Below are 27,083 nucleotides of genomic sequence, written 5' to 3' on the forward strand. Positions count from 1 at the left end.
AAGAGGTGGCTGCCGTTGTCTACCCTTTTTAACCTTTGGCTATTCGCCTATTTCTCCCTTTCTTTTTGATCTGGGCAAGCGCAACGGTGTGGATTTTACTGATTTTTAGTCCATCAAGGGGGAGCTAGTACTAAAGGGGAAATCTAGCATTGAGAAGGTTGACAGGGAGAAGGGGCTACTCATATACACAATAAGTAAAAGGAAGACCTGCCAAGATTCCTCTTCGGATTCTCATCCTGAGCCTCACCTTTCTGAGTCAGGTAATACTCCTTCCCTGGCTTCTGAGCTAGATATTCCCATTGCTGTTCGAAAAGGAACAAGAGCTTGTACTAATCCCATAGCCAAGTTTGTTTCCCATGATGCACTCTCTCCTACAAGTATTGCTTTCCCAGTTGCTCTTTCCTTAATTCCTATTCCCAAGAATGTCACTAATGCCATGTCTGACCCAAAGTGGAAGGAAGGTATGAGTGAGGAAATGATGGCCCTTGAGAAGAATTGTACCTGGGAGCTTGTTGATCTTCCAAAGGGGAGGGTCCCGGTTGGATGTGGATGGGTCTACTCAATAAAGTACCCATCTGATGGCACTATTGATGGATATAAGGCTAGATTGATGGCCTGAGGATATAGTCAAGTGTACGAAATTGACTATCTGGAAACATTTTTTCCTATGGCTAAACACAATTCGATAAGTGTCCCTTTATCATTAATAACCAATAGAGACTGGCCATTGTATTAGTTGGATGTGAAAAATGTATTCCTCCATGGTTACTTGGAAGGGGAAGTGTATATGTAGACCCCTCTAGGCTTCAAGCTTCCCTCAACGGAAAGGAAGTGTAATCTTAAGAAAGCTTTATATGGCCTCAAACAGTCCCCAAAGGTTTGGTTTGAGAGGTTTAGACAAGCTATATGAAGAATGGATACACTTAGAGTTAGGCTGGCCATACTCTACTTGCCCGAGAGGTAGTGGTACCGTCACAGCTCTAATCAATTGTGGTGACTGGAAATTGACCGGGAAAGAGATAAAGAGAATTATGTCTTACTTAGGTCAACAATTTGAGAATATGGTCCTTGGACCCTTGAAATATTTCTTGGGAATTGAAGTATCTAGGTCATAAAAGGGGATAAATATCTGTCAGAGGAAGTTTGTGTTGGATTTGTTGAATGAGACTGGATTAGTGGTTTGTCAACCAGCAGACTAACCTATTGATCAAAGGGGAAGTACTAAAGATTGGTGGGGAAGTTGATCTATCTTTCACCGACTCGCCCTGATATTGTTTATGCTGTTGGGGTAGTGAGTCAGTTTATGCATGCTTTTAAGAGTGAGCATTTGGATGCTGTGTATCACATCCTCAGATATTTGAAGTCTAGACCAGGAAAAAAGACTATTGTACACCAGACACAACCATTTGAGGATTTAAGGCTACACGGATTTTGATTAGGCAGAAATTTTTTTTGACAGAAGGTATATATCAGGATATTACACATTTGTAGGTGGTAACCTGGTTACATGGAGAAGCAAAGAAAAATCTGTTGTGGCTAGATCAAGTGCAGAGATAGAATTTAGTGCCATGGTTCATGGTTCATGGAATCTGCGAGCTTCTATTGTTGAAAAGATTAGTTTAATAATTGGGGTTTAAAACTGAGGGTTCCATGTGGTTGTATTGTGACAACAACGATGCTAAAAGTATTGCTCACAATCCCACACAACATGACCGTACAAAGCACATTGTGACTGACCGATATTTTATTAAAGAAAAAATTGACTCTGACTACATCTATACTCCTTTTATGAAGACAGGAGACCAATTAGCTGATATCTTCACCAAAGGGATAAACTTACTCCAATTCAGTACCCTCTGGAGCATGCTGGGCATGTATGACATTTATTCTCCAGCTTGAAGAGGATGTTAGAGTTCATGTAGTGCGGGTATTACGGGTACTTTGTTAAATAAGCTTGTCTTCTTACTTCCCTAGGTATTCTTAGGTTAGTGTGGGGGTATTGATTTAATCTTACATGTTATTTCAAGTTAATAAATATAGGTGGTCTCTCTCCCCAATTGTTTCTTGCGTATCTCTCTTTGATGTAGATTAAAGGTCTTTGTGTGGCCACATGAACTGGCCCCAAAACCAGCCCAGTATCATTGTGGGATTCAACTGTTGTGAAAGGTAGCCTGGTTTGATGATGTAGCAGGTTTTTGTTGGTTCGATGGAGCATCATATAAGGCAGTCCCAGTCCAGATAGAAGCATGAAGAAAAGAAGGAACCAAGTTTAGAATAGTTAAAAATACTGTTCACGTGAACAGTACCAAAAGTTACTGTTCATGTGACACTATTTACGTGAACAGTGGTTTGAGGGCCCATATGAATAGCTGGTGGAGATTGAATGCAAATTGAAGACTCAATTGCCAATAAGTGGAGGACTCCTACAGCTGTTATTAGGGCTGCAACATGGTCGGATTGGGCCGGGCTTTATAGAACCCTAGCCCAACCCTAAGTCCCCTTAGCTGGGCCCAGGCCCGACCCGACCCGACCCTGACTCAGGGCCAGACAAATCCAACTCGACCCGCCCTCAAGGTCGGGTCGGGCTGACCCTGATTGGCTCTAATCATGGGGAGGGGGAAGGAAATGCATGGGCTGGAATTGGCTGGGGAGAAAATTATCAATTTTACGTAAAATAACACTGTAATAAAATGTATTATATCACTTATTGTCTTCATATATAATATATTCTATAACAAAATGTGGGTGGTGTTTAAAGTTTATAATATATATATTATATCAATATATATTTTTAGTATTAACTTAAAACAGGGTAGGGCCAGGCTGGGCCAGGCTTAGCCCGAGGCCTCAACCCTGGCCCGACCCGACCCTGACTCAAGGCTAGAAACTTCCAGCCCTGACCCGCCCCTAGGGCCAAATATCTCAGCCCAGACCCTATTCGGGCTTAGGGCGGGCCAGGGCGGGTTTGGGCCGACAGGGCCAAACTTACACCCCTAGCTGTTATGATTAGTTTTTTAGATAGGAATTTAATTAGGAGATTATTTAGTTATTTGATGTAATTACAGTTAGAGATCATTTAGGATTATTTTCTTAATTTATCTGCCCAGAATTGGAGGGCCCATGACAGCTTGCATGGAGCACTTTGAATATAAGAAGGTTGCTGCTTTGCGTTATCATTGTAGTTATTTTCTAGATTAGGAATTAGAGTTTTATTTTTAATTGAATTTTTGTTTTGAGATCTAGGATGTAATCAGTTGGAATTATAAATAAAGGAAAAGGCTGATAACCAGCCAAGTCGGGTTTGAGAAAAAAAGAATGAGGTTGGTTAAAGCCATTAATGGCTGTGAGAGATGTCTCTTGTGAGACAGATGCGGTGAGAGGCTGTGGGCGAGAGACCCGGGAGAGAGTGAGAGGCTCAATCCAAACTATCCTTCTTCTATCCTATCTTCTATTTTTCCTTTATCTTTTTTTTTTTTTTTTTAAAAAAATTTTCATTGTGTGAACTGCTACAAGTTCATCAATTGTTGCCCAGTTTTGAAAACCAAACCAGTTAAACTTGTTCAAGAAGATCCTGCCTGGGGCTAGGTCTTTTGTGATCCAGTCTTACATTACTCTTCTTCTTCTTCCTCTCTCTTTCCATCCTCTTCTCTCTGGTTATTTTTCCTTTATTACTTTAAACTTTACTACACCTTCCTTCCCTCTACCTTACTCTTCCCCCCACCTCTTTTGGATATAGTTTTGATAGAATTTACAAATCTTCTTTGTAAGAACTATCATATTTTTCCAATGTGGTTTGGTAATTTTGTCCTATGCCAATGGAAAAGTTAAATGAGTTGTGGAAGATATGAAGAAGGGTATATAAATGGTGGGTCCATATATTTTTATGTTTTAGTGGAAGAGCAATTAATGATCGTAGAGGATTAGAGATGGGTGTTTTTTCAATTTAAATTGCACTTGGATGTTTTTCAAAGCTGCCTTTTATGGTCAGATCAGATATGCTTGTTACTCTCAAAAAGTTGATCTCACTTTATAAAAACAATGCCATGAGGATACTCAGTCCCCCCTCCCTCCCTTTGTTTTTTTCCTTTTCTATATTTGTGGGCATTGATTTGGACTTAACATGCAATAAAACAAGCCAATGACGACAGTGTTTCCATCATCTGTATTTTTCTTCTTTGTCCAAACTGTATATATGCAATTTTTTAATGTGCTGACTGGGATGAAGTTTCCATTTCTCATGAGAGTCCAATATTTTCTTCAGGTTGATGTTATAGAGTCTCAATGGAATGTTTTGCAAGCGCATATCCACGATTCTCATGATTTCACCGAACTAGTGGGCTTCCATCAAGAGTAAGAAAAAGGATTTGCTCCTGACTGATACATTCAGCTCCATAGCTTTCTTTTAGTCCATCATTCATTGTCTAAATTTTCTCCAAAACTGATCGATGAAAATATGAAGGAAGCTTCAATCAGTTTCCTTGCTGGGGAAGTAGTGATTAAGATGATAAATAAACAACAAAGAGCTTTTGAGGAAGATAAAATATTGTGCCTTGGTTTGGATCTTTTATTTCCCTCCCTCTCTACCAAAATATGGCTGTTTTTTTTATTCACTCTCCTTGATTTTGTCCTTTATGGGTCATGACAAAGTTGTTGGCTTGCTGGTCCTTAAATGTTACATCTTTTTAGATCTAAAAATATGCAAAAAAAGAAGAGTGGTCACTCTTTTTTTTTTTTCCTTTCTCAGATAGGTAAATGATCTTTATTGGAAGAATATGAAGAACACCTTCATTTACAAAGAAAAACTCTCATTTTCTCAGATATTACAGGTGGAAAGACTTAAGAAGACTTGAGTTCTGTTATTATATGTCCTAACACATTTAGAATCATTAGATAGGATTAGGGTCTGTTGCTTGCTGAGATGGTAAAGGGATTGGCTTGCCAGCGTGAAGAATTGATTTGAGTCTGAGGGCCGCCACTTTGTGCAAAAAAAATGTCGAAGGATTGTACAGGCTCCAGTTCACCCTTGCTGGAACCCTGTGAAAGCAGGACTTGCACTCAAGGTTTTAGAACTCGGTTTCGCCCCTGGTTTCGCCAGACCACGAAACCGAGTTCTGCTGAGATCTTGTATTTTTTCCCTTCTTGACTCGGTAGTGGGTTTCGGTGGCCATATGTCTAAAATAGGTCCTGAAACTTGACATCCACCTTAATTTAGGCCTTCTAAACACAATGGAAACATTAGTTTTTACAAATTCACACCCAAAATGGTACTTTGACTTCGGACCCTAAGTTGGTAGTCTACGGCGACATGAGTTCTACCCTAGGCTATTCCATACAATATTTAGAACACATATAATTAAAGTAGAGGTGTAAAACAACTTAAATAAGAATTAGGAATTAAAAAAACAAACGATAAACCATTTAAGCATTTAGGCATCATATTCAAAATCATACATGGTGATGGTTTGATGGTTTGTTAAAAATTGTTAGAAACTTGGAAAGAGACATAGATTAAACAAATACAAGTGTAACTGTGTCAGTGTGTAACAAGTCCCCAACCATTGGAGGTGAGATTTACCAAAAAAAAGCACCAACTATGTGTTTTCCCTTCACAACAGACCGAGAGAGGCGAGATAGAGCGAGATTTCGAGTTTGGGGTCGAAAAAACTCGAAATCTCGTCAAGAGGGTGTCTTGAAGTCACTTAAAGTTGGTCTGGTTTGAACGAGTTAAACCGAGACCGAGATAACTCACGAGATCTCGACCGAGATATTGTAGTATTTCCGTACCGCCTTTGGTCTCGTCTTGAGTCCTGACAAAACCGAAATATTATCGAGATCGTGTACCATGCTTGCACTACATTCGGCCTTTACATATAGAATCATTAGGTGCATTGTGAATGGCAAATATAGCATTCTTGTTATTCATAAACTGTTTAATCTACAGAAACAGCCACATGAGTACTAGTTTTTTTTCTTTTTTTTTTTGGGGGGGGGGGAATAAAATGATATTAAACATATCGAAATAATCAGAATAAAGTGGTAATGCACATGCATATGTCAATTCTAAAATTATTAATAGCATTGAAAATGAAGATAAGTATTAAATGAATTGAGAACAGATGATGGAACTTGTACATCTATATATAATTCCTTAAAGAGACCCAAGTATCCAACCAAGAAAATAACACCCCTGACCTTAGCACACATTCATCTTGAACTCAAGATCTTTACACTTTCTATGATTTTTATCATCAAATTGTGCCTATGCGGTCCTCATTGAGATCTGTGAGGATCTTATCTAGTTCTTTTTTTTTGGGGGGGGGGGGGGGGCGCGGGTTTGGATGGAAAATATATTAAAGGAAAAAGTAGAATACAAGCAAAAAAGCCAAACAGGCTAATTAAGGGGGGATGATCCCCAAACTAAAACAAACAACTACAAAAGCAGGATACCAAAAAAAAACCAGGGAAGGGAGAAACAACTATAAAAAAAATGATACATAAAAAACAGGGAGGGGAAGAAAACAAATAACACATGGGGGGATACATCAAGAATCGGGGGTGGGGATGGGGAGGGAAGAAATGAAAAGTAGATCCTAAGATGAAGCCAAATGCCTGTTCCGACTAGTATCAGAGCTTAAAGAATGAATGAGGAGAAGTCTATTTCTAATCTCAAAAGAGATGGTTTCTTAAATCTGCTCAATTGCACGCGACAAGGAGGTCATCTTCTTTTATTTCTTTCCCACCAAATGTGATGAATTACAGTGCCAAAGGCAAGTTTACCAATGTAGTCACATGTTTTTTTGCCTTTGAACTTCTTTAAGCCCCAGCTCCATTCTCTTTGAAAGGGAAGAATAATTCTATGATAGGGCCAACACTTTCTAAGGATTCCATCCCAAACATATCTAGAGGAGGAGCAAGAAAAGTACACATTCTCATGAGAATTCCAACAGAGACAAGTCCTGGGTCTCAACAAAGCAGGGGAGAGATGAGACCAGATCTCAATCAGGGTATTAGAAGTGCTAGGACTAGGACACCAAATACCATCCCTGATAATAGACGAGACCTTAGCCAATCTGTCAAAGCCAACATCGTATCTAATACGATCACCATATTTGGAAATAAGAACGCCGTCAGGATGCTAGTTATCCAGCCATAGATAAGTGTCACACTCATCAATTCTAGAACGAATGGCCTCATTGACAAGATATCTATATTTGAGAATCTTCCTCCAAGCCCAAGAAGAGTCGAAAGAGCAAGGGGCAGTTCAAATCGAGTGTGACTTAAGATTTCTAGAGTAAATTCAAGAGACCCATAAGCTGTCCTTTCTAGATACAATATTCTAGATAAGCTTAATAATGCCAGCTAAATTTGCATCCTTAACATGGCACAAACCAAGCCCACCCGCATCCTTCGGAAGGAACACTTTAGCCCAATCATGGGGAGGGGGAAGGAAATGCACGGGCTGGAATGGGCCAGGGGGAAAATTATCAATTTTACATAAAATAGCACTATAATAAATTGTATTATATCACTTAATATCTTCATAGATAATATATTATATAACAAAATGTGGGTGACGTTTAAAGTTTATAATATCTATTATATCAATATATATTTTAAAGTATAACTTAAAACAGGGTCGGGCTGGGCCGAGCCAGGCTTAGCCCCTGGCCTCAACCCGGGCCCGACCCGACCCGACCTTGACTCAGGGCCAGAAATTTCCAGCCCTGACCCGCCCTCAGGGCCAAATATCTCAGCCCAGACCCTGTTCGGGCTCAGGGCAGGTTCGGGCCGACAAGGCCAAACTTGCACCCCTACCAGTAAGTATAAAAGTTTTGCATAACTGATCTAATAAACTCAAGCTGACCCACAAAATAGAGAATCATACTTTTATAATTGCAATCTCTTATGAAGCCTATCCAAGGTTGGGGAAACAATGATGGGCAGAAAGCTTCAAAGAGAACAAAGGGAGACCCAGATAGATGACATGGAAATGGCCCTCAGGGTAGCTCAAAATACATCAGTGATACCAGCATAGAAGGCCATGGATTTGTTCTGGCTGATAGAAAGGCCCGACATGTTTGAAAAAGTATCCAAAAACTCCTTAATAGCAGTGACTGAAATGATAGATGCTTTTGCAAAGATCATAAGATTATCCCCAAAAACAAGATGATTGATTTTCAAGGACTAGCATTTTGGGATAGGCTGGGTTTTATTATGCAAAATATGAAACTCCAGACACTGAGGGAGACCCTCCATAACAATAGAAAATAACAAGGAGAGATGGGGCAACCTTGACGAATCTCTAATTTTGATTCAAAAAACCCTGAGGAGAACCATTTACAGGGTCGAGAATTGGGCACAGGAAATGTAGCATGGATCCAATGAATGAAGTTAGGAGGGAAATCCATGCGGTAAAGGATCTGATCAATATATTGTTATCTGAGAGAATTTTCTGTTGAATGTTTGTTTGGCTAGTGTTCACCATGTGCCTTGATTGTGAGATGGAAGAACTTGATGATGTGCCATTGATCAAAACTTTTAAGTATACATCTACACCCTCCCCGACTCATAGAAAAGTACCCACTGGTTTCTACTAAAGGTCATAACCCAGTGCAAGTCCTGCTTTTGCAAGCTCCCAGAAGGGGTGGATTGGAAAAAGTCCTAATCTTTCGTATTTTTTGCACAAAATGGCTGCTCGCAAGACTCAAACCTGTGTTTTCACACTGATAGCCTGAGGCCCTTCCACTTTGATTTCTAAAACCAGACAATCTACATATTTAAATCAGAGGTTGACAAAGCCCACCATAAGTGGTTATGCCTAATCCTAATTACCATTTACATGGACAGGAGCAGCAAGCTGGTTAAAGACCCTGTCATTTCTTGCTTCCCAGAGGCACTAAGTTGTAGCCCCTGGAATTTAAGTCCACAACCTCATTCCCTTGTGATTTCTGGCTGGACCATTTCCGGAAAAATGCAAAAGATAACCTGGATGCACCCAAACAATACCAGTGGGAACAATAGTCTCCCTTCTTATCTGATCAGCAAGACGATATCTATAAAGACTTGGAACTGTCTCAGCATCCATTAAAACAGAACTAGCAAACATTAGGTGACACACATCCTCAGGAAATTTAATAGTTTATAGTGAGAACATGATTATTATAGGAGGTCCATAATCCACAGGAAGAACTGCAACTTCACAGGGTATCCCCTTCGCTGATATCAGATCTTCGGGAATATCTGCTTGATTTAAAGATGCCAACTGAGGTTTTGCCGTGTACCTTCCATTTCCTTCCCATTTCTATTCTATAGTCATTCTACTCTTAGTGGCACCAGCAACTCAAGCAACTCTAGAAGATCAGTATACTGCCTCATCTTCTAGTCGTTTTAGGTTTTTTCTATCTGTTGGAGCCAACTTCTCCCACTAGACTGTCAAATGATGTAATCGGCCACTGAGCCTCCTTAAACAGGAATTATCAAATATAGCAGAAGGCATACTTGTTCCATACCAAACGTCATGCCAAAAAATGTCTGGTTGTCATCACCCACCATATTGTGATACAACTCAAAAACAACTCAGCCTTATCCCAACTAAATGGGGTCGGCTCCACCATATTGTGATATCCTGTATAAGTGAGTCTATGGGATTCATGATTCCCCTCCAAAGGTGCCATTAGAAGTATTAACAGGCTGAGGTTCCCCAATTTGGATGGTGATAAAAAATTCTGCTTAATTTTAAAACCTGACCTGAAGATCCAATTCAACCCAGTGACATGAACAATTGGGGACATTTTTTGTACTGTCCCTTTAGGAAGCCTTCTCTAAACAGCCCTAAAAATCTGCCACCTGGCATGTTGTTTGAATCCCAAATTTTGTAGTCATGTCCACATCACCCTTGACAGTTAACGTAATTCTTCACGAGATCATTCAACTTCAATTACAGCTTCAACAGACCAAATCAGCATTAAACTTTGTTCAAGAAGATCTTGCCTGGGGCTAGGTCCTTCGTGATCCAGCTCTGCATTATTTGGTATTAGAGCCTATCACCTCCGAGGGTTGATGTTAATACAAGGAAGATGAAGCCAGAAGTTCCTTACTTTGCTGGACAGAGGGATCCATTCCTATTCCTTGATTGGTTGAATTCTCTAAAGGAATATTTTGACTGGTACAACCCAACAGAGGCGCAGAAGCTTAGGTTTGTTTACTTCCGATTGACTGGTTATGCAAAACAATTGTGGAAATCCCATGAAGAGAGACTCAGAGTTAGAAAACATGAACATAGGACTTGGGAAGAGATGAAGCACGAGTTGAAGAACAAGTACTTACCAGAATATATGCGGAGAAAGCTCTCTCTTCAACAAGATTACCACCAGAAGGTATTTACACTTGAAGAGCATGAAGGAACTAAAAGACCAAATGGCCTCTTTTGAGCAAACGTGTAAAGCCACATTTGATTCCCACTGCCTTCCACCTCTAACGGATGCTACCGTGGAAGTCGTTGAAATTTTGAAGATGGAAGGAAGAGCAACAAGGGAAGGAACCTCCAATCAAAGAACCAGAACATGAAGCTGAGGTTAATGTTAAGATATTCCAGAAATTTTTGTAGTCAAGGAAGAGTCAGTCCTTGATGTTTCGAATTTCGAGGCTTACATTGAAGAATTTGAAGCAAGTAAAGTTGAGGCAATGGACGATGTGGAACTTGGTACCACAGTTGATGAGGTGGTTGAAGAAACCATTGATAAGACTATGAGCGACAAAGAAGAACTTAAAGAGTTAGAGTTTGAAGGAGAGAAGGTTGAAGACACAATTGCAAAAGACCCCATGGACATTATTACTGATTTTGAAGTCGGGCACATAGAGTTCGTCATGCTACCAGATTCTTTGAAGAGAAAGTTCCATGCCTTGAAGACTACATTCCTAACATCCACGAGCTGCCTGAGTACTGTTATGGTTTGAATACGGATGTTCACCACACAGTTGATTTCTCCATTTTGCAAAATTCGAGGTCGAATTTTTTTTTTCAAGCAAGGGAGTCTTGATGCAGATAAGTCACTTAGAGGGCTTAGTTTAATGGAAATAAGCCTTGGGTGTATGTATTGGGCCTTTGATTCTCTGTGTTTATTTTGTAATTGACTAATTTTATAAGCCTAAAATATGGGTAGAAAGTAGGAAAACGGGATTTACTTCATTATTTTAGTTAGAGTCCTATTTTGAGTCTGTTTTCTTTATTATTTTACTTTCCTAGCCAATTTAGGATAACTTAGTTAAGGATTGTATTAGGCCTTTCCTTTTTAGTGTCTAAGTCTATTTTTGAGTCTTCTATTTAAGTTTGTATGGAAGGCCAGCATTGTAAACGAATTTGATTAATGAAATATTGGCTTGAGCCTTTGTGAAAATTCTGAGATAAGATAGGTGAGAGACCTAGGGTGAGACGCCCATTCCCTTCCCCATCCCCTTCCATCATTCTAATCGATCCCCCTTCCATCCTTTATTATGTGAATTGAGTTGACAACAAGTTGCTGCATTACTGCTGGTTATTCTTCTCCATTAATCATCTAAAATTGTTGCTATTGAAGATCTACACCAGCTGCTGGAAATTCAGAACAGGGGCCAACCCCATCATTGATTTGAGAGAAAATTAGCGTTTCCCAAAACCCTAAAAGTTGTTCGATCTGTTTTCTCTCTATTGATTGGCTTCTTCTATTGGGGAGTTCAACTTAATTCTTCACGAGATCATTCAACTTCAATTGCAGCTTCAAAAACTTTGTTCAAGAAGATCCGGCCTGTGGCTAAGTCCTTCATTATCCAGCTCTACATTAAAGTTTCAGCCCAAAAGCATTACACCACATGCCACAATCAGTGAGTTAATCTTGGTCAGGAATTAAAAATTTAGGGAAAAGATCCAATATATGAGGGGTCATATGTTTGATCTTGGCCTTGAAACATTACAGATGGCCAATCCACAGTTTTCTATCTATCCAAAAGCAAAATTGCCACATCAGCAATCAATTGATCTGATCTTGATTTGATGACTTAAAATGCATGAAAGAAAATTAGCTAGATGGTGGGCCCTAGAGCTGAGGTAGGCCATGAAAGCTGACAAGTAGACTACCTAATTGTTGTTCTATATAGGCAATGGTTCGATTCATCAAGGTCAGCCATCTTGTGGCTTAAACATTGTGGACTGTTTAGGAAGCCCTCCCTAAATGGTGCCGCGTAATAGAGATTTCCCCCAATTACTATACTAAAAAATCTCTCTTTTTTGCTCTCTGTCTCGTATTTACTGTAAATATAATTTCCTAATAAGGAAGGTGGAGTTTTCAGAGTTTTGAAGTTGCCAAAATAATTACAATCCAAGGAAAGTCAAGTTTCAAAGACCTTGAAAATGTGATTGCCTCTATAAACAATAGGCTAACTAATAAAGCCTGTCAATCAATGGGCTAGATGATGAGTTGTAAACAACTTAATTTTCTATAAAAAACAATTTCAGTTGATAAATAAATATAAATGAATACATAATTGTCATGGTGTCTAGCCGACCCAAGGCGTTGGAGGGGGTCCAAACGCAAGGCGACCAAGGTGCTTGGATGCCTAGGCGACTCCTTGAAAACTATGAATGAAACCAACTGAAATGTTTCATCTGTCTAGGTTAAGAAGTTTGTTAGAAAAACTGGATGGATTATATTTGGTTATTTTTTGGAACAATTCACATTTGTTGCCAGACTGACCTGAAAGCGTGGCCAGTTGACTGTCCCACATTCTAGTCTGGTATTGGTTTCAAATAACTGAACTTCGGTTTCAGTTCAATTATTGAAGCGTCCCACATTCTAGTCTGGTATTGGTTTCAAATAACTGAACTTCGGTTTCAGTTCAATTAATGAAGCATTGGTAAATTATGTGGCATTTTTCTTTGACTCTTGTGAATGTTTCCAACAACAATCTACTGCGATACTTATGCGATATTTATCGGATACAAGCAATATACTGTTCTGGTGTTGATTGTGAATGCTTACACTTACAATTTTTTGGACATTATATGCAGATACTTGTCAGCGTTGATTTCACAATCTTTCTTGGACATTGGTTCTGTCTCAAGAATACTGGACAGTATAATGAAACTTTGCCTGCAGTTCTGCTGGAATCTTGAAAATACTGAAAGCAGTTCAACTGCACTTGAACTGGAACATATAACTGAGGTATGTTAAGACTGTCTTTTGGTGTAGATGATTCATCTGTGTAGTCCAGTCTTCGGTGATGATTACATAGGATTACCATAATGGGCTCAATCATGAAACCAGAAACATCTGAGGGCTATTTTGGGCAATCCACATTGTGTTAAGTACTGAATACAGTCTATTGGCTATATCAACTGATATACCATCCATTGCTGCTTCTGCCTTGTGACAATGATCCCTATATACTGTAGTGTAGACAATATGGAATTATGGGACTACAGGCAATGACAATTGATTGTGAGTTATTTCTGTAGTATTAATCATCATCCTATGGTTCCGGATGCATGATTGTTGTGTGATTGTATCAGGATCTTCCAGTAGTGAGCCAGACTATGACAAATTTGGATGTTTCAACCAGTTCGTATCCTTGTATTAAGGACTGTCTTTAGTAATTGGTATTTTTTCCAGTGAAGTTCAAACCACAAGGTCAATTTTTCATATGATTGGTAAGCCCTTTTGTTTTTGCACATCAGCTGCTCTGTTAGTCTCTAGTGAGAATTCTAGGCCGAGCCGCTTCTACCAGGGTGAATATGCAGGTTAAGACTGGTTTTGTCCAATTTTTAGGACTTCCAAATCACCGTGGAGATGCGGTTTTCCCAAGTTCTAGACTATTTTTTTGACATTGAGAAAATTAAATATGTAGGGCATTGTCGCTACTCTAGAGTGTTGCATTAAGTATGCATGTGTTGCATTGGTGGATGAGTCATATTAGTTGTGAAAGATAACATCCATATTGGAGGTTCATCATTCTGAAAGACTGTACCATCTGAAGAGGGGCCAATTAACATATGCATTTGAACCTCCGTTGGCAAAATGCATTACCATAAAATAAACTATAGGAATTGTTCTGATTTTGTCTCAAATTTAGGGAACTAGGCACAGGATATTAAGAGTACCTAGAGTGATTAGTACAAGTCTTGTATTTTGGGGCTCAAGAGGGGCTGGGGGGAGAAGCCACGTGTGCATGATTCCTAAAAATAAAAAATGGAAGAAAAGTCATCTGTATTACGAACATATTCATAGGTCAAATGTACTATGAGGAGCTTTTGTTGACAGATAAACCAGTTCGTATCATTGTATTTCTAGTGGTGGCAGGAGGAAGTAGGTCAACTAGTTGCAGTTGGGGGGCATGGGATTGACCCATTGATGGAAACAACAGAGGAAAGAGTAGGTGAGCTTGCAGAAATCGAGGCACCAGAACCCTTTAGAGAAAGGGGCGAGAGAGATAGATATGAATTTTCATCAGCTGATTAGCTCCTATCTGAGGTCTTTTCTTTGTTCTCCTTTCCTTCTTTTTTTCTTTTCTTCCCAAAAACACTGCACATAGTCTCAAATTGTAATTTTTGAGCTGAAAGCACATTGAGATGTGAGATTTTGTTTGAATGAGGACTTTTGGGGGGTATTTTTTATTTTATGCAAAACAAGTGATACAAAATAAGCAATAAAACTCTATTAAAATACAAAGGGAAGAATTACCTACCTAATTGAAAGTAAATAAAAAACCGGAGATGTGGAGGTTTCCCTTTTGTGACTCAGAAGAATTGTGCGTGGAGCAAGTATCGTCCCTTGTGGTGGCTTCTCTTGTCTCTTTGTAAGCGACACTTCATTGTCAAGCACCGAAATCACCAGGTTTGATGACTCTAAGCTGTGATCTTGAAGCTTGGGGTAGGAACTCAATAGGCTATGGAGGCAATAGGCTAAGGCCAAGTGGAGGACCAAAGACTATTGAAAGGGATGACCTTGAAAGGGATGATCAATTGAGCAGTTGAGGAACCAAGGACCAATTGAGTAGTAGAGGAACGCAGATCACATAATATTAAAATGTTCTAAAATGGAGAAAAATGACAAAGGTTAGGACTGCAGCTTAATCAGTCCTGACCTTTGTCAATGTATAGGGTTTAGGATTTAGGGTCTAGGGTATCGGTAGCTACCACAACGCCGCGGTAGCTGCGGCCCCGCAGTCCGTTTTGGCCTACAGAGGCCCTTTGGCTGCGCCGCATGTTGGGAAAACACTTCTCCTTTCCCTCTCTCCTATGAATGTTCGATGATAACAAACACATGAAAGAACATTAATGTTTTGCTTAAGTATTTGAATAAGACAGAATTGCCAAGCTCCAAAGAAAGAGTAGCTCAAGACAAGACTTGAAGAAACAAGTGTTGAAGAATGTACCTCTTGAAGAACTCAAGCAAAGAATATTGACGGAAGACGTTCGTGTGCACTTAGGAACACACAATGCATGTTGTAATTGCATCCTCATTTTGTAAAGTCATGCATTGTCTAGAGACCGTAGGAGGCTTTTATAGACCTTCACTTAACCAGATTAGCTGTATCACAGGATTCTCAAACCCCTTTGTTTCTATCCCTCTTTCTTTCTCTCCCTCCCTCCCTCTCTCTCTTTTTTTTTGGAAGAAAACTGAACGAAGAAGAAGATGGTGCTGTAACTGCTTTCCCCTGGTTCAGGGATAATATTGGAATATCACATTACATAAGGGCATTTTGGGGTTTAAATGAATATATTAAGGGTGATGTCATCACTTAACAGTGTTTTTTCACGGAATGGGTACGGTTGATAGAATCTTTTGATTCTAGGGGAGGGGAGAGTAATTATTAAATATGCAGGGGAAGGGACTGTCATTAAGGCATAATCGAGGGTAGGGGAGAGTAATTTTCTCAATAAAAACAAGAAATACTTTTTTCTTCTATATTTTCTTACGTAAATTAGTACTTTTTTTTAGAGTTTTGTTTTCCCTTCCCCTTTTTTTTTTTTCTTCTTTAACTTGTATGATGTATTAAAACAATGTTTGAAATACTAGGATTTACTAATGCAGGGTTTTTATTCTGATAACTATAAATTCCAAACCACACAACTGGAGCTCTTTCTTGTTCTGTAGATGCATCTGAGATCCTCAGCCTCTGCTTCTTGTGGCCTTTACGTTACAAGAGGACAATTATATGCCTCTAGTAGGTTAATTTTTTTGCCCACAGATTGTAATGTTTTGTGTGCCCTTTTCAGGAGTTCAACAAGAAATCCAATTCCTTGTACACCATACTTCGCAGTAGTAGACTTGCTGGGAGTCAGCGGGCCCCATTTCTGAGACGTTTTCTCTTGCGCCTGAACTTCAATTCCTTCTTTGAGGTAATTCTTTACTTTTGACTTCTGATGCTTCTAACTTTAGCCTTCATTTTTTTGGGGATGAAAAACTTTAGCTTTTGTTCTAGTAAAACTAAATTGCTCCTCTTAATCAACAGACTACTGCGAGAGGAGTTCTGAATGTTGTTAGATCCCGTCCAACACTTCCCCTCATTCATCAGTAATATGAGTACTTGCATTTTTAAGAGCTGGGATGATGCATCACTAGGTTGGCTGTTGGTGGCAATTCATGGCTGTTTATTTGTTGCAAGTGTGTCAGAGGATGATCAAAATTCTTCCATTTCTTCCACAATGGGGATGATTAGTACCCTGGCGGTGCTTTGGGTTCTGACATGGAGCGTGTGTCTAAGATTTTTTTTATATTTATTTTTTACAAGGGTGATATGGATGTTAGAGTAATGGTGTTCAGTTTTAGCCATGTCAGTTGTACAGCGAGTTTGTAATGCAATTTGGCTTACTAAAAGACTTGCCAATGAAAATTGAAAAGTGGCAGGGAAAAAAATACAAAAAAAGAGATATTTGGGTGGATGTCTGTAAATCGAGCTGCTAGGTCTGTCTTATTGGGAACTAGTCAAGCTTGAGATGCTTGGGCAGATGATATGCATAACTCAGTTGATGACATTGGCTGATTATAGGAATCATTGTTCTTGTATTTATTTTCTTTGCTGTATTGCTGAACCCAATTTCTTTTATTCCTAGCCTTTTCCATTCTGACTAAAGTTACTAATTTTATTCAATTCTCTCTCATGTATTGAGGTCTTAATGACATTTTTAGCCACCATAGCAAAGTTGGGACAGTTTAGTCGTCGAGGAATTACAGAAGCCGAAGCCCCCAAAAAAATTTGCTGTTTGAGAGAAACCAGAGCTTAAGGAATATTAAAATGGAAATGTATTGGTGAAAACAGTTTAACCACATAAATAGTGGTAGATTAATTGGTAATTTGCTATAATAATCACATGACTGGAACCTTTCATTTAAAATGGCTGTTTTACAATGGAAGCAGGTCTCAGTGATCCTAGTCTTGACTCTTCAGGTCCTGCTCAAATGATGGGAGATGTCTGTAGGAGTGGCTGCCTACCTTTGGGTCCATAAAGAAACACAGGTAGAGGGCACACCGCTTGCATACGGTAAGCTAGCAGCCGGCACTAATGGGGTGTGGAATGACACATCATATAGGAGGGGTAAGGAGATCATGCTAGCTTCCGGTACGCGGGGAGGGGGTGTTCTTTTACCAAAAGCACAGAACATTGTTTGCTTAATATACCTTTTTCACAAATTTTTTTAAAAACAATTTAATCTCTTTTATCATTGTTGGCTCCCTATGATGATACCATCCTGTATACATTGCCATTGGTGTGGCATGAAAGATTCCTCTTACACTGGCTGTATGGGAACCCTCTATAGCTTATTTGTCTTTTTTTTTTTTTTTTGGGATAATAATATCTTATTTTATCCTTGATGCACTTTCATATGTTTGGTTTGAAGAAATATATTTTATTTTGTTTTCCTCATGCTAGAAAGTGGCCCACATTTCACAAAATGGGAATGACTGGAGTCAAATTTGTACCCACCAAAAAAAAAATGTCAATAAGTTAGTGCCTTCTTTCTTGTTCTTCAACTAAACTTCAAAGTTTCATCAGGGTTTTTAATTTCGTGAAGGCTTTGGTAAATGAAATGGGCTATAGGTTCAAACTTCCAAAGGTCACAACCTCCCACTTAAGCCTCATCATGGGTTCTTGGTCTGTCTAGTAAACATAAAAGTCAATTTCATACATCAAGTGGCGTGGAAATTTGGGTTTTGCAAAATCAAAATCTTTTGAACTTAAGTCACATTTCAAGTAGGAGAAAATTTTCCATCACCGTGGGGTGAAAGAAACCCCTATTGGATGGTCATTAATATTTTTCCTATAAGATGAAAGTTTGAAAATCCCCTTATCCTCATTATGATTTTCAGCCCACTCCATTAATGCCTATGGTGAAGGAATACCCCTTTTATAAGGGTAAACAAGTAGCGTAGCAAATGCGGATGGAGATTTGGAATGGACATAGCCTCGAAGAGAAATTACTAACCCCACATAGGCTATCGGATACCATCGTATAAGATTCTTTATGTAATGAATTTTCAAAGTTTTTATAATAGAGGGTTCGGAATTGTCTATCCTTGTTTCTATTGTAAGAAATTTCACAATCTGAAACCCCAAGGGTAGTTTAGTGGCGAATTTTTATCCTCTCCTATTACTGCACAGTGCAGTATTGCATCGTGCGGTGTTAAAGAGGCCATATGGCACAGCGGACCCCACATGGTGCACATGGCCTCTGCAGCAACCACACGATGCATTACTGCAACGTGCAGTAACGAGCGAAGATAACGATTCGCTCAGTTGCAAGGGACAATGCCTAAGGAAGCAGAGATTCTGAGTTCGATTCTGTCATACCCCTTGGTGCCACTTAGCATGAAAATGGCTTCATGATTCTCATGGGTCTCAGTCTTTCGTGATTCCTGTGGGTTGTGAGGTCTTACATGGACCCATGGTATACCTGGTCCACGTAGACAAATAAAGGTGGGATCAGTTGCAAATAATTATAAAATAGTAATAAAAAATGAACAAATCAGTGAGGGGGGGCTACTAAAGGCTGGAGTGTACGCAGTATGCCTATCCCATTCCCATCACTTCCCATAAAGTTTCAAGAAATTAGAATCAAAGTTACATAAATAAAGCCATTTTAAAGGCCCCCCATATTGATGGCAATAGAGATTGGCGACCACGGCAAGACTTGCACACGCCAACTCTGGAATCACTACATCATCATCGTCATCATCCCTCCTCTTTCTTCCCACCCAAAAATCTTTAGTTTCTTCTTCTCTCTTTCTCATTTTCTTCTTTGCTTTCTCTCCTTTCTCTTTTTACAGATAAGAGAGAAAAGAGGGAGGAAAATCTATTGATTGGATCGGTTTTGACCTCATCCAGAATCAATGTTCTCCCCCAACAAGACATGGGTGACGACTCCTTACGTTCTCCCTCTCCCCCTTTCACACTCTTTCATGGCCCACCAATCCCTCCTCAATCTGCAGGTCTCTGTTGTTAATAATGTACAGGTGTTTGATATTGGCCTCAATGAGTTTCCTAAGCTGCTAATTCAACGATCAAGATCAATGGATATCCCCTGAATTTCTTGTGTATAAACCCATTATACAGATGCATTGGAGAGCCTAACTATCATAAATTTTGGGGAAATTGTTGAGAGAGAGATGAAGAGTAAAGACTGAGAAAAAGAATCATATCAACATGAGAAGAGACACAGGGGGGCTTCCCTAAAAGTCCAAAACAACACACCCACAGGGCAGAGTCCACAGCAACTTTCATCAAAAACTTGCGCCCAACACGCAACCCCTCCCACCCCCCCAAACGCACTACACCCACGTAAGTTCTGGTTGAATCAATCCAAACAAAAGTTCCAAACTACATAATTCATATAAAGTAGTACTCCTCCCCAACCCAATGACCTTTTTAATGGTCTTCCCATGGTTCCACCACCATGTTCCATAGTTCCCACCTTCACCACCACCATTATCATCTTCAATCATCTTCTCTATATTGTGAGTTTGAGATGTATTTGGGTTAAGCTAATAGCTATAGCTGCTCCAAAATAGTCCCATCATCCATTAATAGTGAGCATGGGCAGTACTGAGCTTAGTTAGTAAGTACGCGTATAATACGCGTATTATACGCGTACCCGAATTTTTGAACGAATAATACTCCCGTCCCCGCACTTTCCCGTATTTTTATAAAAAAACGCGTTTTTTAACCGATCGCGTATTATACTCGTATAATTCGGGTATTATACGTTTTATACTTTTTAAGTTTTACTCTAATGTTTAAAAAAAAAAAAAAAAAAAAAAAAAAAAAAACCCCCCAAAGATTAGAATTTTTTCACGATTTCACTTTCCCTTCTTTTGTGATTTGCGTTTTCACTCCAAAGTCCAACCCTAGAAGGCAAGACTCAAGAGCAGCGGCAGCCCCCCTCCATCTCCGTTCAACACCTGCTATTGTCAAAGCTTCGACGGCAACAGCATAGGCGACGGCAGCGGCGACGGCAGCAGCGACGGCAGAGGCGACGGCAGCAGTGACGGCAGCGGCGACGGCAGCAGCGACGGCAGAGGCGACGGCAGCAGCGACGACAGAGGCGACGGCAGCAGCGACGGCAGCGGCGACGGCAGCGGCGACGTTTCTCCTTGTTTATTTCTTCTTCCACTGTTGTTCTTCGGAAGAACTTCTTCCACTGTGGTTAGTATCCCTTTCTCTATTTCGTATGAAAGAATGGAAGATGATGCAGATTGGCTTCATAGAGAACTTGGGATTGGAGAATATGCACGAGACAGTGATAGTATTCAAACTCCAACATATGGTGGCACTCTAAGTCAGCTGCGCAATCTCTCACAGACTCCTTTCACACATGGTTCAACTTCTGAGACACAAGAACCATTAGATATCAATGATTGATGGTTTCCTTCTTTATGACATGAAGGATTTGTTATTGTTAGAGACTATTTTATGGGACTTGTTCCTATTAGAGACTATTTTATGGGGTTTTCATGGTTCCAGAATACATTATGTCTTACTTTTTTTTATGTTTGATGAGATGTAATAGACTATTATATTGATATTTTATCGTTTAGAGACTACTTTATTGATATTTTGATATTTTAAGTGCTAATCTTAGAGATGTAATATAAGATATTATATTATTGTGTTTATTTTAGTTTATAAAATCATGATATTATTTTGTTTATTAGGTGGTGAATGCATGTTATATAATGAATATATGCCCGTTTTTTTTAAAGTATTATTGCCGTCTATGCCGTATTATACACATATTAAACGCGTATCGTATTATTACCGTATGCGTTTTATGAAGCCGAATTTTTAAAAAGTATTATTACCGTCTAGTCCGTTTAATTGCCGTACGTATCCGTTCCCGTTCAATTGCCGTTCCCGAACTTACTAACTAAGGTACTGAGAACTGTGTAGTGAGTAGTTTTGGTTGTCCATTTGTATCCTTACGACCGACCACCTGAGTCTGGCTAGATCTGATATACACTACCTTAACTACAGATTAATGAGCAACAGATAAAAAAAGAAGAAATTTTTTTAAAACCAACTTAGCTCACCAACTGATCTGATCATCAAATGCAGAGAGACCCCACTGCACAAATTTCAAGAATCAACACTATCTCTCTTTCTCCTCAACCTACCCCCAAAGTATACGAAAAAAGTCAGATGGGTTTATTGTTTGTGGTCCATCTCAAATTTTCAATCATCACACCGGGATTCTTGCTAGTTGCCACTGCAATTTTAATGGGTCATGGCCTCTCATAGGTGGCTATCTGTCCTTGCCTTTGTTTAAAGGTTTTTTAATTTACTGTCCTACAATGTCATTCCTTCTTTGGATCAGCAATCCAGCTCTCATCTTCCATTGCTTAAGATTGACTACTATGTCTTAATTGCTTTATAATTTCCTCCGTGAATGAATTCTCTGTAGCAAATAGCAAAGGCTAAAGGGGGAGTAGTGGATGGTTTTCTCAACTCAAGTCACTCAACTCTTACAACACACTACTTTGATTGCTTCAGTAGTGATACTACTTTTGAATTAAAGATAGCCCACTTCAGGACTCCATCCATCTATCCATCCATCCATCCATCCATCCATCTATCCATCCATCGCTTTTAATTCCTTCCCAACTCTTCAGTCTTCACTTTAGTCTTCCCCTCAGTTATCTTCACTCCCTTTTTCAGTTTCTCTACTAATATAAATACAGAGTAACCCTTCTTCCCCAACCCATTACCCACCTTTCCTTTCTTCCATTTCTCATCAGAATTATGGTTATAGATACCAAAGGCCACCATGGCTTTTAGTTCAGAACTTGGTGAGCAACTCCTTGATGGAGAAGCAGGGCACGTGCAAAGTGCCACAAAACTCTCAGACATTGCACGTGCTCCCCTTCTCCAACATGAGTTCCTCACCTCCCTCCCTCCCTCCCTCTCTCTTCAGGCTTTGCTGCTCCAGTACAGCTCCCACACAATTCTGGTAATGCTTGTGAATCTCATGGTAAGATTAAGTAGTTTCATATTAATTTTTCGTCTCTGGTCTTTGCAGTTTGGGATTTTACACCTTTTTTCAGTCTTCCTTGGACAGATCATATCTCCTACCACAAGAAGGAACTGAACTCACCTACCCAAGACGATTCAGTGACTCACCTCTCACATGGGTGTTATTTCCAAAATGCTGAAGAAGGTCAATGCCCAACACTAGTGACCTGGTGTGTTAGAGTGAGACTGTGAAGCTGTGGTCTCTGCAATTCTGCTTGGAAATTAGTTAGAGCAGGGAAGTGAGAACTGTGTTTGGCCCTGTTTGGGAGTCAAAAGAGTGGGTTTTCTGTTACCCAAATTGTACTTTCCTTCTTGTCCTTGCACTTGCATTTGCACTTTAAGGTCATAGGTGACTTGTAGTAGGATAGAGTAGCTGGGGATGGAAATGGGAGAAGAGGAGTGAAGGATTTGGTTGTTTCTTATGGGTGCACTGGACTGAACTGCAGGAGGGTGGGTTATTGGTATTGGGAATTGAAACGGGGATTACGGGGGAGAGAAAGAAAGAAACCGTAGCCCGTAGGAGGAGAAGTGAAGACGAGGAAGCAAACTAAGCGAAGGTCCCAAGCACCAAATGACAGTTTAAAAGGGTAAAGCAATGGACCTATCCCTGTCCCTGACAGAAGCAGGACATGGGTTTTACCTGAATCCAGAATTTTCAGAAAAAAATTCAGATTTCAGTCTCAGAAATATCAGAACATATACAACCCCAACACGCAATGCAACGCATGTCGAGGAGAACTTGAACACTGAAAGAAGATATATATTACTCAGAATTAAATTCTGGGTTGGGATTTAAAATCACTTTGATTGCCCTGTAGAGTGAGAGAGAGAGAGAGAGAGAGAGCACTGTGGAGGGTCAAGGGTGACATACCTTTCCTTTGGCCATGGCCCCTATAAGGAGTAAAAAAAATTGGTCTTGGAAGTCTAAAATTCCTTTCTTTTAAGTGTAAAGGAGTGAGTAGCTTTTGCTTTCATAATGGATGGAAGTCTCATCAAACTTCCCTAAGTTCAAAAGCTTCAAATGCATCATCACTACTGTCTTTTTCTCATCAATCTGTTCGTTCTCTGTAAGCAAGCTTTGCTACCTCTGTTACTCAAGAGGAAACCCATTTCTTCCCTCTCTATAGAAAAAATCTCTTTCAGTAGATTACATCGTTTTACCCAAAATGAAGGAAGCATTAGCCGCAACTAATAATTGAAACATTCTTCAGTTGGTGGGTCTTTTCTCTCCTGCGTGTGCATCAACACTGAAGATGTCACCGAAGTATGTTTTATTTAGTAAAAATAACATTATAAGCAGGGTTTTAATAATCGGTATCGGTTTGGATCGGATATATATACCACTGTATTCTTAAAAAACTCGGACATTTTTATTGTTGTTCTGTATCTTCTATTGGAAATATGTCCATAAAATTTATAAATGAATTGTTTATTTATGATTATGATTGCATGACATTAACGGGCTGTGGTTGTCCATAGGTTTTCACCTTAAATATTTTCATGACTAGTACAGAATTGGGCATTCTGTTAATATGATCACATATTGTGTGTGCTCATGAATGTTGATTCAGGGACACAAGTGTGAGTGTACATATTGTGTGTATATTGATTTTGATCACGTGAGAATCTTGAATGGAATATTGTCAATTGTTTGAGGATAAGATTCTCATTGGTAGTTTTTTGATTGGTCTCCAGATCTGAGAGGTTCTTATCGTTGCAGTTAGACATTATGGGTTTTAGTGTACCAATAGTTGATGTCCCTCAGATTATATATCGGTGCACTGGATTCATGGTGTTTATCTGTGGACAAAAGAGATGCTCAACAAAGAATCCACTCCCATTTTGGGTGAATATCAAGAGAGGGTATCTGGACATGATTGGATGAAAATCCAGATCCGATGTTACATTTTGTAAAATGTTAATAAAGGTTTTCTAAAATATTAATAATATATTAATATTTATTTTTCAAAATGTTTTGGAACATTTTGAGATACCCAATCGAAAGTTCAGATTCTCTGCATAATATTTTGACAAACCTACAGGAGTTATATCTACATCTGATGTGGAAATTGGTGAATGCTTTTAATTTGGAATTGTTGGCATTAGCTGATCGGCATCTATAGTAGATTTTCCATTGGGATCATACCTTTTTCCAATGCCAGCGGCGAAGGATTGTACGTGCAACTAACCGATTAATTATAAAGTGAGATTTAATAGTTAATTAATATTAAATCAAAATTTGATTGATTAATGAGATTAACTAATGATTGTTTATTTATATATATTATGGAAAAGGAGATGAGGACGAAACGTTTGAGAAATCTTTGTTTTATCTATATCTTTTTCTATATATATAAATATATATATATATATATATAGGTAAAAGGATAATGAAGAGAAGAGATTAGAAACCGACTTAAGAAGTCGTATTAGAGCTAAAGCCGAATTCATTAGAGAGGGTGGTGACACCTCATGCCACATGTCGTTTTAATAGTTTTATTAGAAAAAAAAAAAACTTAGTGCTTGATGAGGTAGCATTACGGTTTGACTAATTCATGAGACTCTCTCTAAACATAGACAAGGGGGCTTGGCTTCGGCTTTAGCTTTGGAAAACAGAAAATGTATTCCCTTTTTCATTTTTCTCTCTTTTGAGTTCTAGGGTTGAACTTTAAGTCTTTGGCAAGTGTTGTCAGAGAGTGTGTGCGTACCTTTGCCGCGGTGTTGAAGAAAAGCTACAATCCCTAAGAGGTGTTGCATTTGTGACACTCAAGGTAACCATTTCTCCCCTTCCATGTGATGGATATTTGTAATGGAAATCCCTATTCCTACAAATGGACTTATCCTGATTTCTAATATGATTAGAAAATTAAGTTTTATTTCCGCTGCATATTGATATTCCATCATCTTCAATTGATATGGATTGGTCATGAATCGGTATTGGTCTCCATCGATACTGATACAAATCGACTGATACTAGATCTGCACCACGTATCAAGGGTCAAAACCAAACACAATCTAATGTAAACCCTCCTTCCTCTCATAATTTTCATTCGGACTTGCGAGTAATGTTGATAACCCATTTATGCCCCAGCATTATAATGGAAGAGGCTCTCTGAGCAAGCGTCAATGCATCATAGAGGGTGCACCAATGATGTATGTCGAACTATTGATGTGTTGACAGAATGATTGGGCAGATAAGAGGGTAGTGGGGTCATTTCATGTGAGGAAGAGAGAGTCAGGGAGAAGTGCTAGGATATCCTCCCTTCGGAATTAAGAGAACCTCTTCCTAAATAAATATAGGGAAGTAGTTCTCTGTCTGGGAGTGTGGCCTATGCCAGCAACACTCCCATGTGTTTATCTCTTTCCTTCTCAAAACAATGGGGCAAAGGTGTTTTTTCAATTGAAGAGGAGAGAGATACACTCATGGGAGTGCTGACATAGGCCACTCCCAGACAGAGAACTTTCTGCCATAAATATACATGATATAGAATGAGAGGAGGTACTACTTCGGTACCATCTCTTTATCGGTTGGCGGACAGCCGAAGAGTCATCTCTTGGGCAGTCAAAAGGGGGCAACTCATCTTATGAAAGATGAGTTGCCTTGTATCTGGTGAAGAGAAGAGGATGTTAGATAGAATGAACAGTCGAGTGTCATGGGAGAGAAAATCAACTAGAAACTGGCATCATCACCTGGTCCCTTCCAACCATTAAAGGTATGTGCTTATTACAAACAGTCTGGTTCATGATTGAGCATGTACCCTTCCTCATTCGGATTACCCATTGGTCGAATTCCCAACAATCCAAAAAGGGGTAAAATGCTAGGAGGGCTCAATGTCCACACTCAATCTTTGACACCCTCACGTACCCATGGTTTTAAGTATCGGTATCGTATCGCCCGTATCGGTGAGGGACCATGAAGGCCCATAACCCTAAGTGAGACTCACACTATAGAGGATCCAAATTGAGTATATTGCTAAATCCTTCAGACCTTGGCTAGATGAGACCCACATTGCAGTCCCCCCCAGCCTACATCTCCTATGTATCTTAGTCCCATTCTGATAGCACATGTCAAGGTCCGATCCAACAACCCCAAAAGATGCAACTAGTAGGGGGAAAAATCATTCTCGTTCATAAGCCCAATACCCTCCCCAAAGCTGACTAATGTAACAATGGGAACAAAGGAGTTTTGAGTCCGTGATACCAAGGGTCAACTATCTAGTGCCCCTCTCCCCAATTGCATTGCACCACATTGTATCTTTCTATTCTAGCCCAAGCCCAAGACTAAGCCCTTCTGATTTCAAAACAGGCAAAAGAAGCCCAAGCCCATTGAAGGAAGAGTGGCGGCCTGGCGGGGTAACCTGACCCACCTTGATAGGGTTTAATTTCTTGAATCTTAAGATCTCAAGATTCAGTTATTTAGTGTAAAATGCTGCATCTTAAGATTTGATGCATCTTAGGATGTAAATCGGTTTTACCAACCAAACGGTAAAAAAAATCAAGATTCATGAGTTTGTAGATGTAACAACTACAGATATAAGCAACCAAA

The 27,083-nt window shown here is 39.5% G+C and overlaps 1 protein-coding gene across 2 annotated transcripts in view; it reads left to right on the forward strand.

Moving 5' to 3' along the window:
- The window catches only part of LOC122668838 (gamma-tubulin complex component 4), a 58,255-nt gene extending 41,284 nt beyond the window's left edge, over positions 1-16,971 (forward strand). For both annotated transcript variants that reach the window (XM_043865383.1, XM_043865384.1), the window contains 4 exons: positions 4,262-4,350; positions 13,043-13,196; positions 16,250-16,372; positions 16,486-16,971. In XM_043865383.1, the coding sequence (XP_043721318.1) occupies positions 4,262-4,350; positions 13,043-13,196; positions 16,250-16,372; positions 16,486-16,551 (432 nt within the window). In that variant the 3' untranslated portion in view covers positions 16,552-16,971. The remainder of the gene's footprint in view (positions 1-4,261; positions 4,351-13,042; positions 13,197-16,249; positions 16,373-16,485) is intronic.
- Positions 16,972-27,083: the final 10,112 nt, after the last annotated feature.

This window comes from Telopea speciosissima, chromosome 7 (genome assembly GCF_018873765.1).
Source record: "Telopea speciosissima isolate NSW1024214 ecotype Mountain lineage chromosome 7, Tspe_v1, whole genome shotgun sequence".
In the NCBI taxonomy this organism is placed as follows: domain Eukaryota; kingdom Viridiplantae; phylum Streptophyta; class Magnoliopsida; order Proteales; family Proteaceae; genus Telopea; species Telopea speciosissima.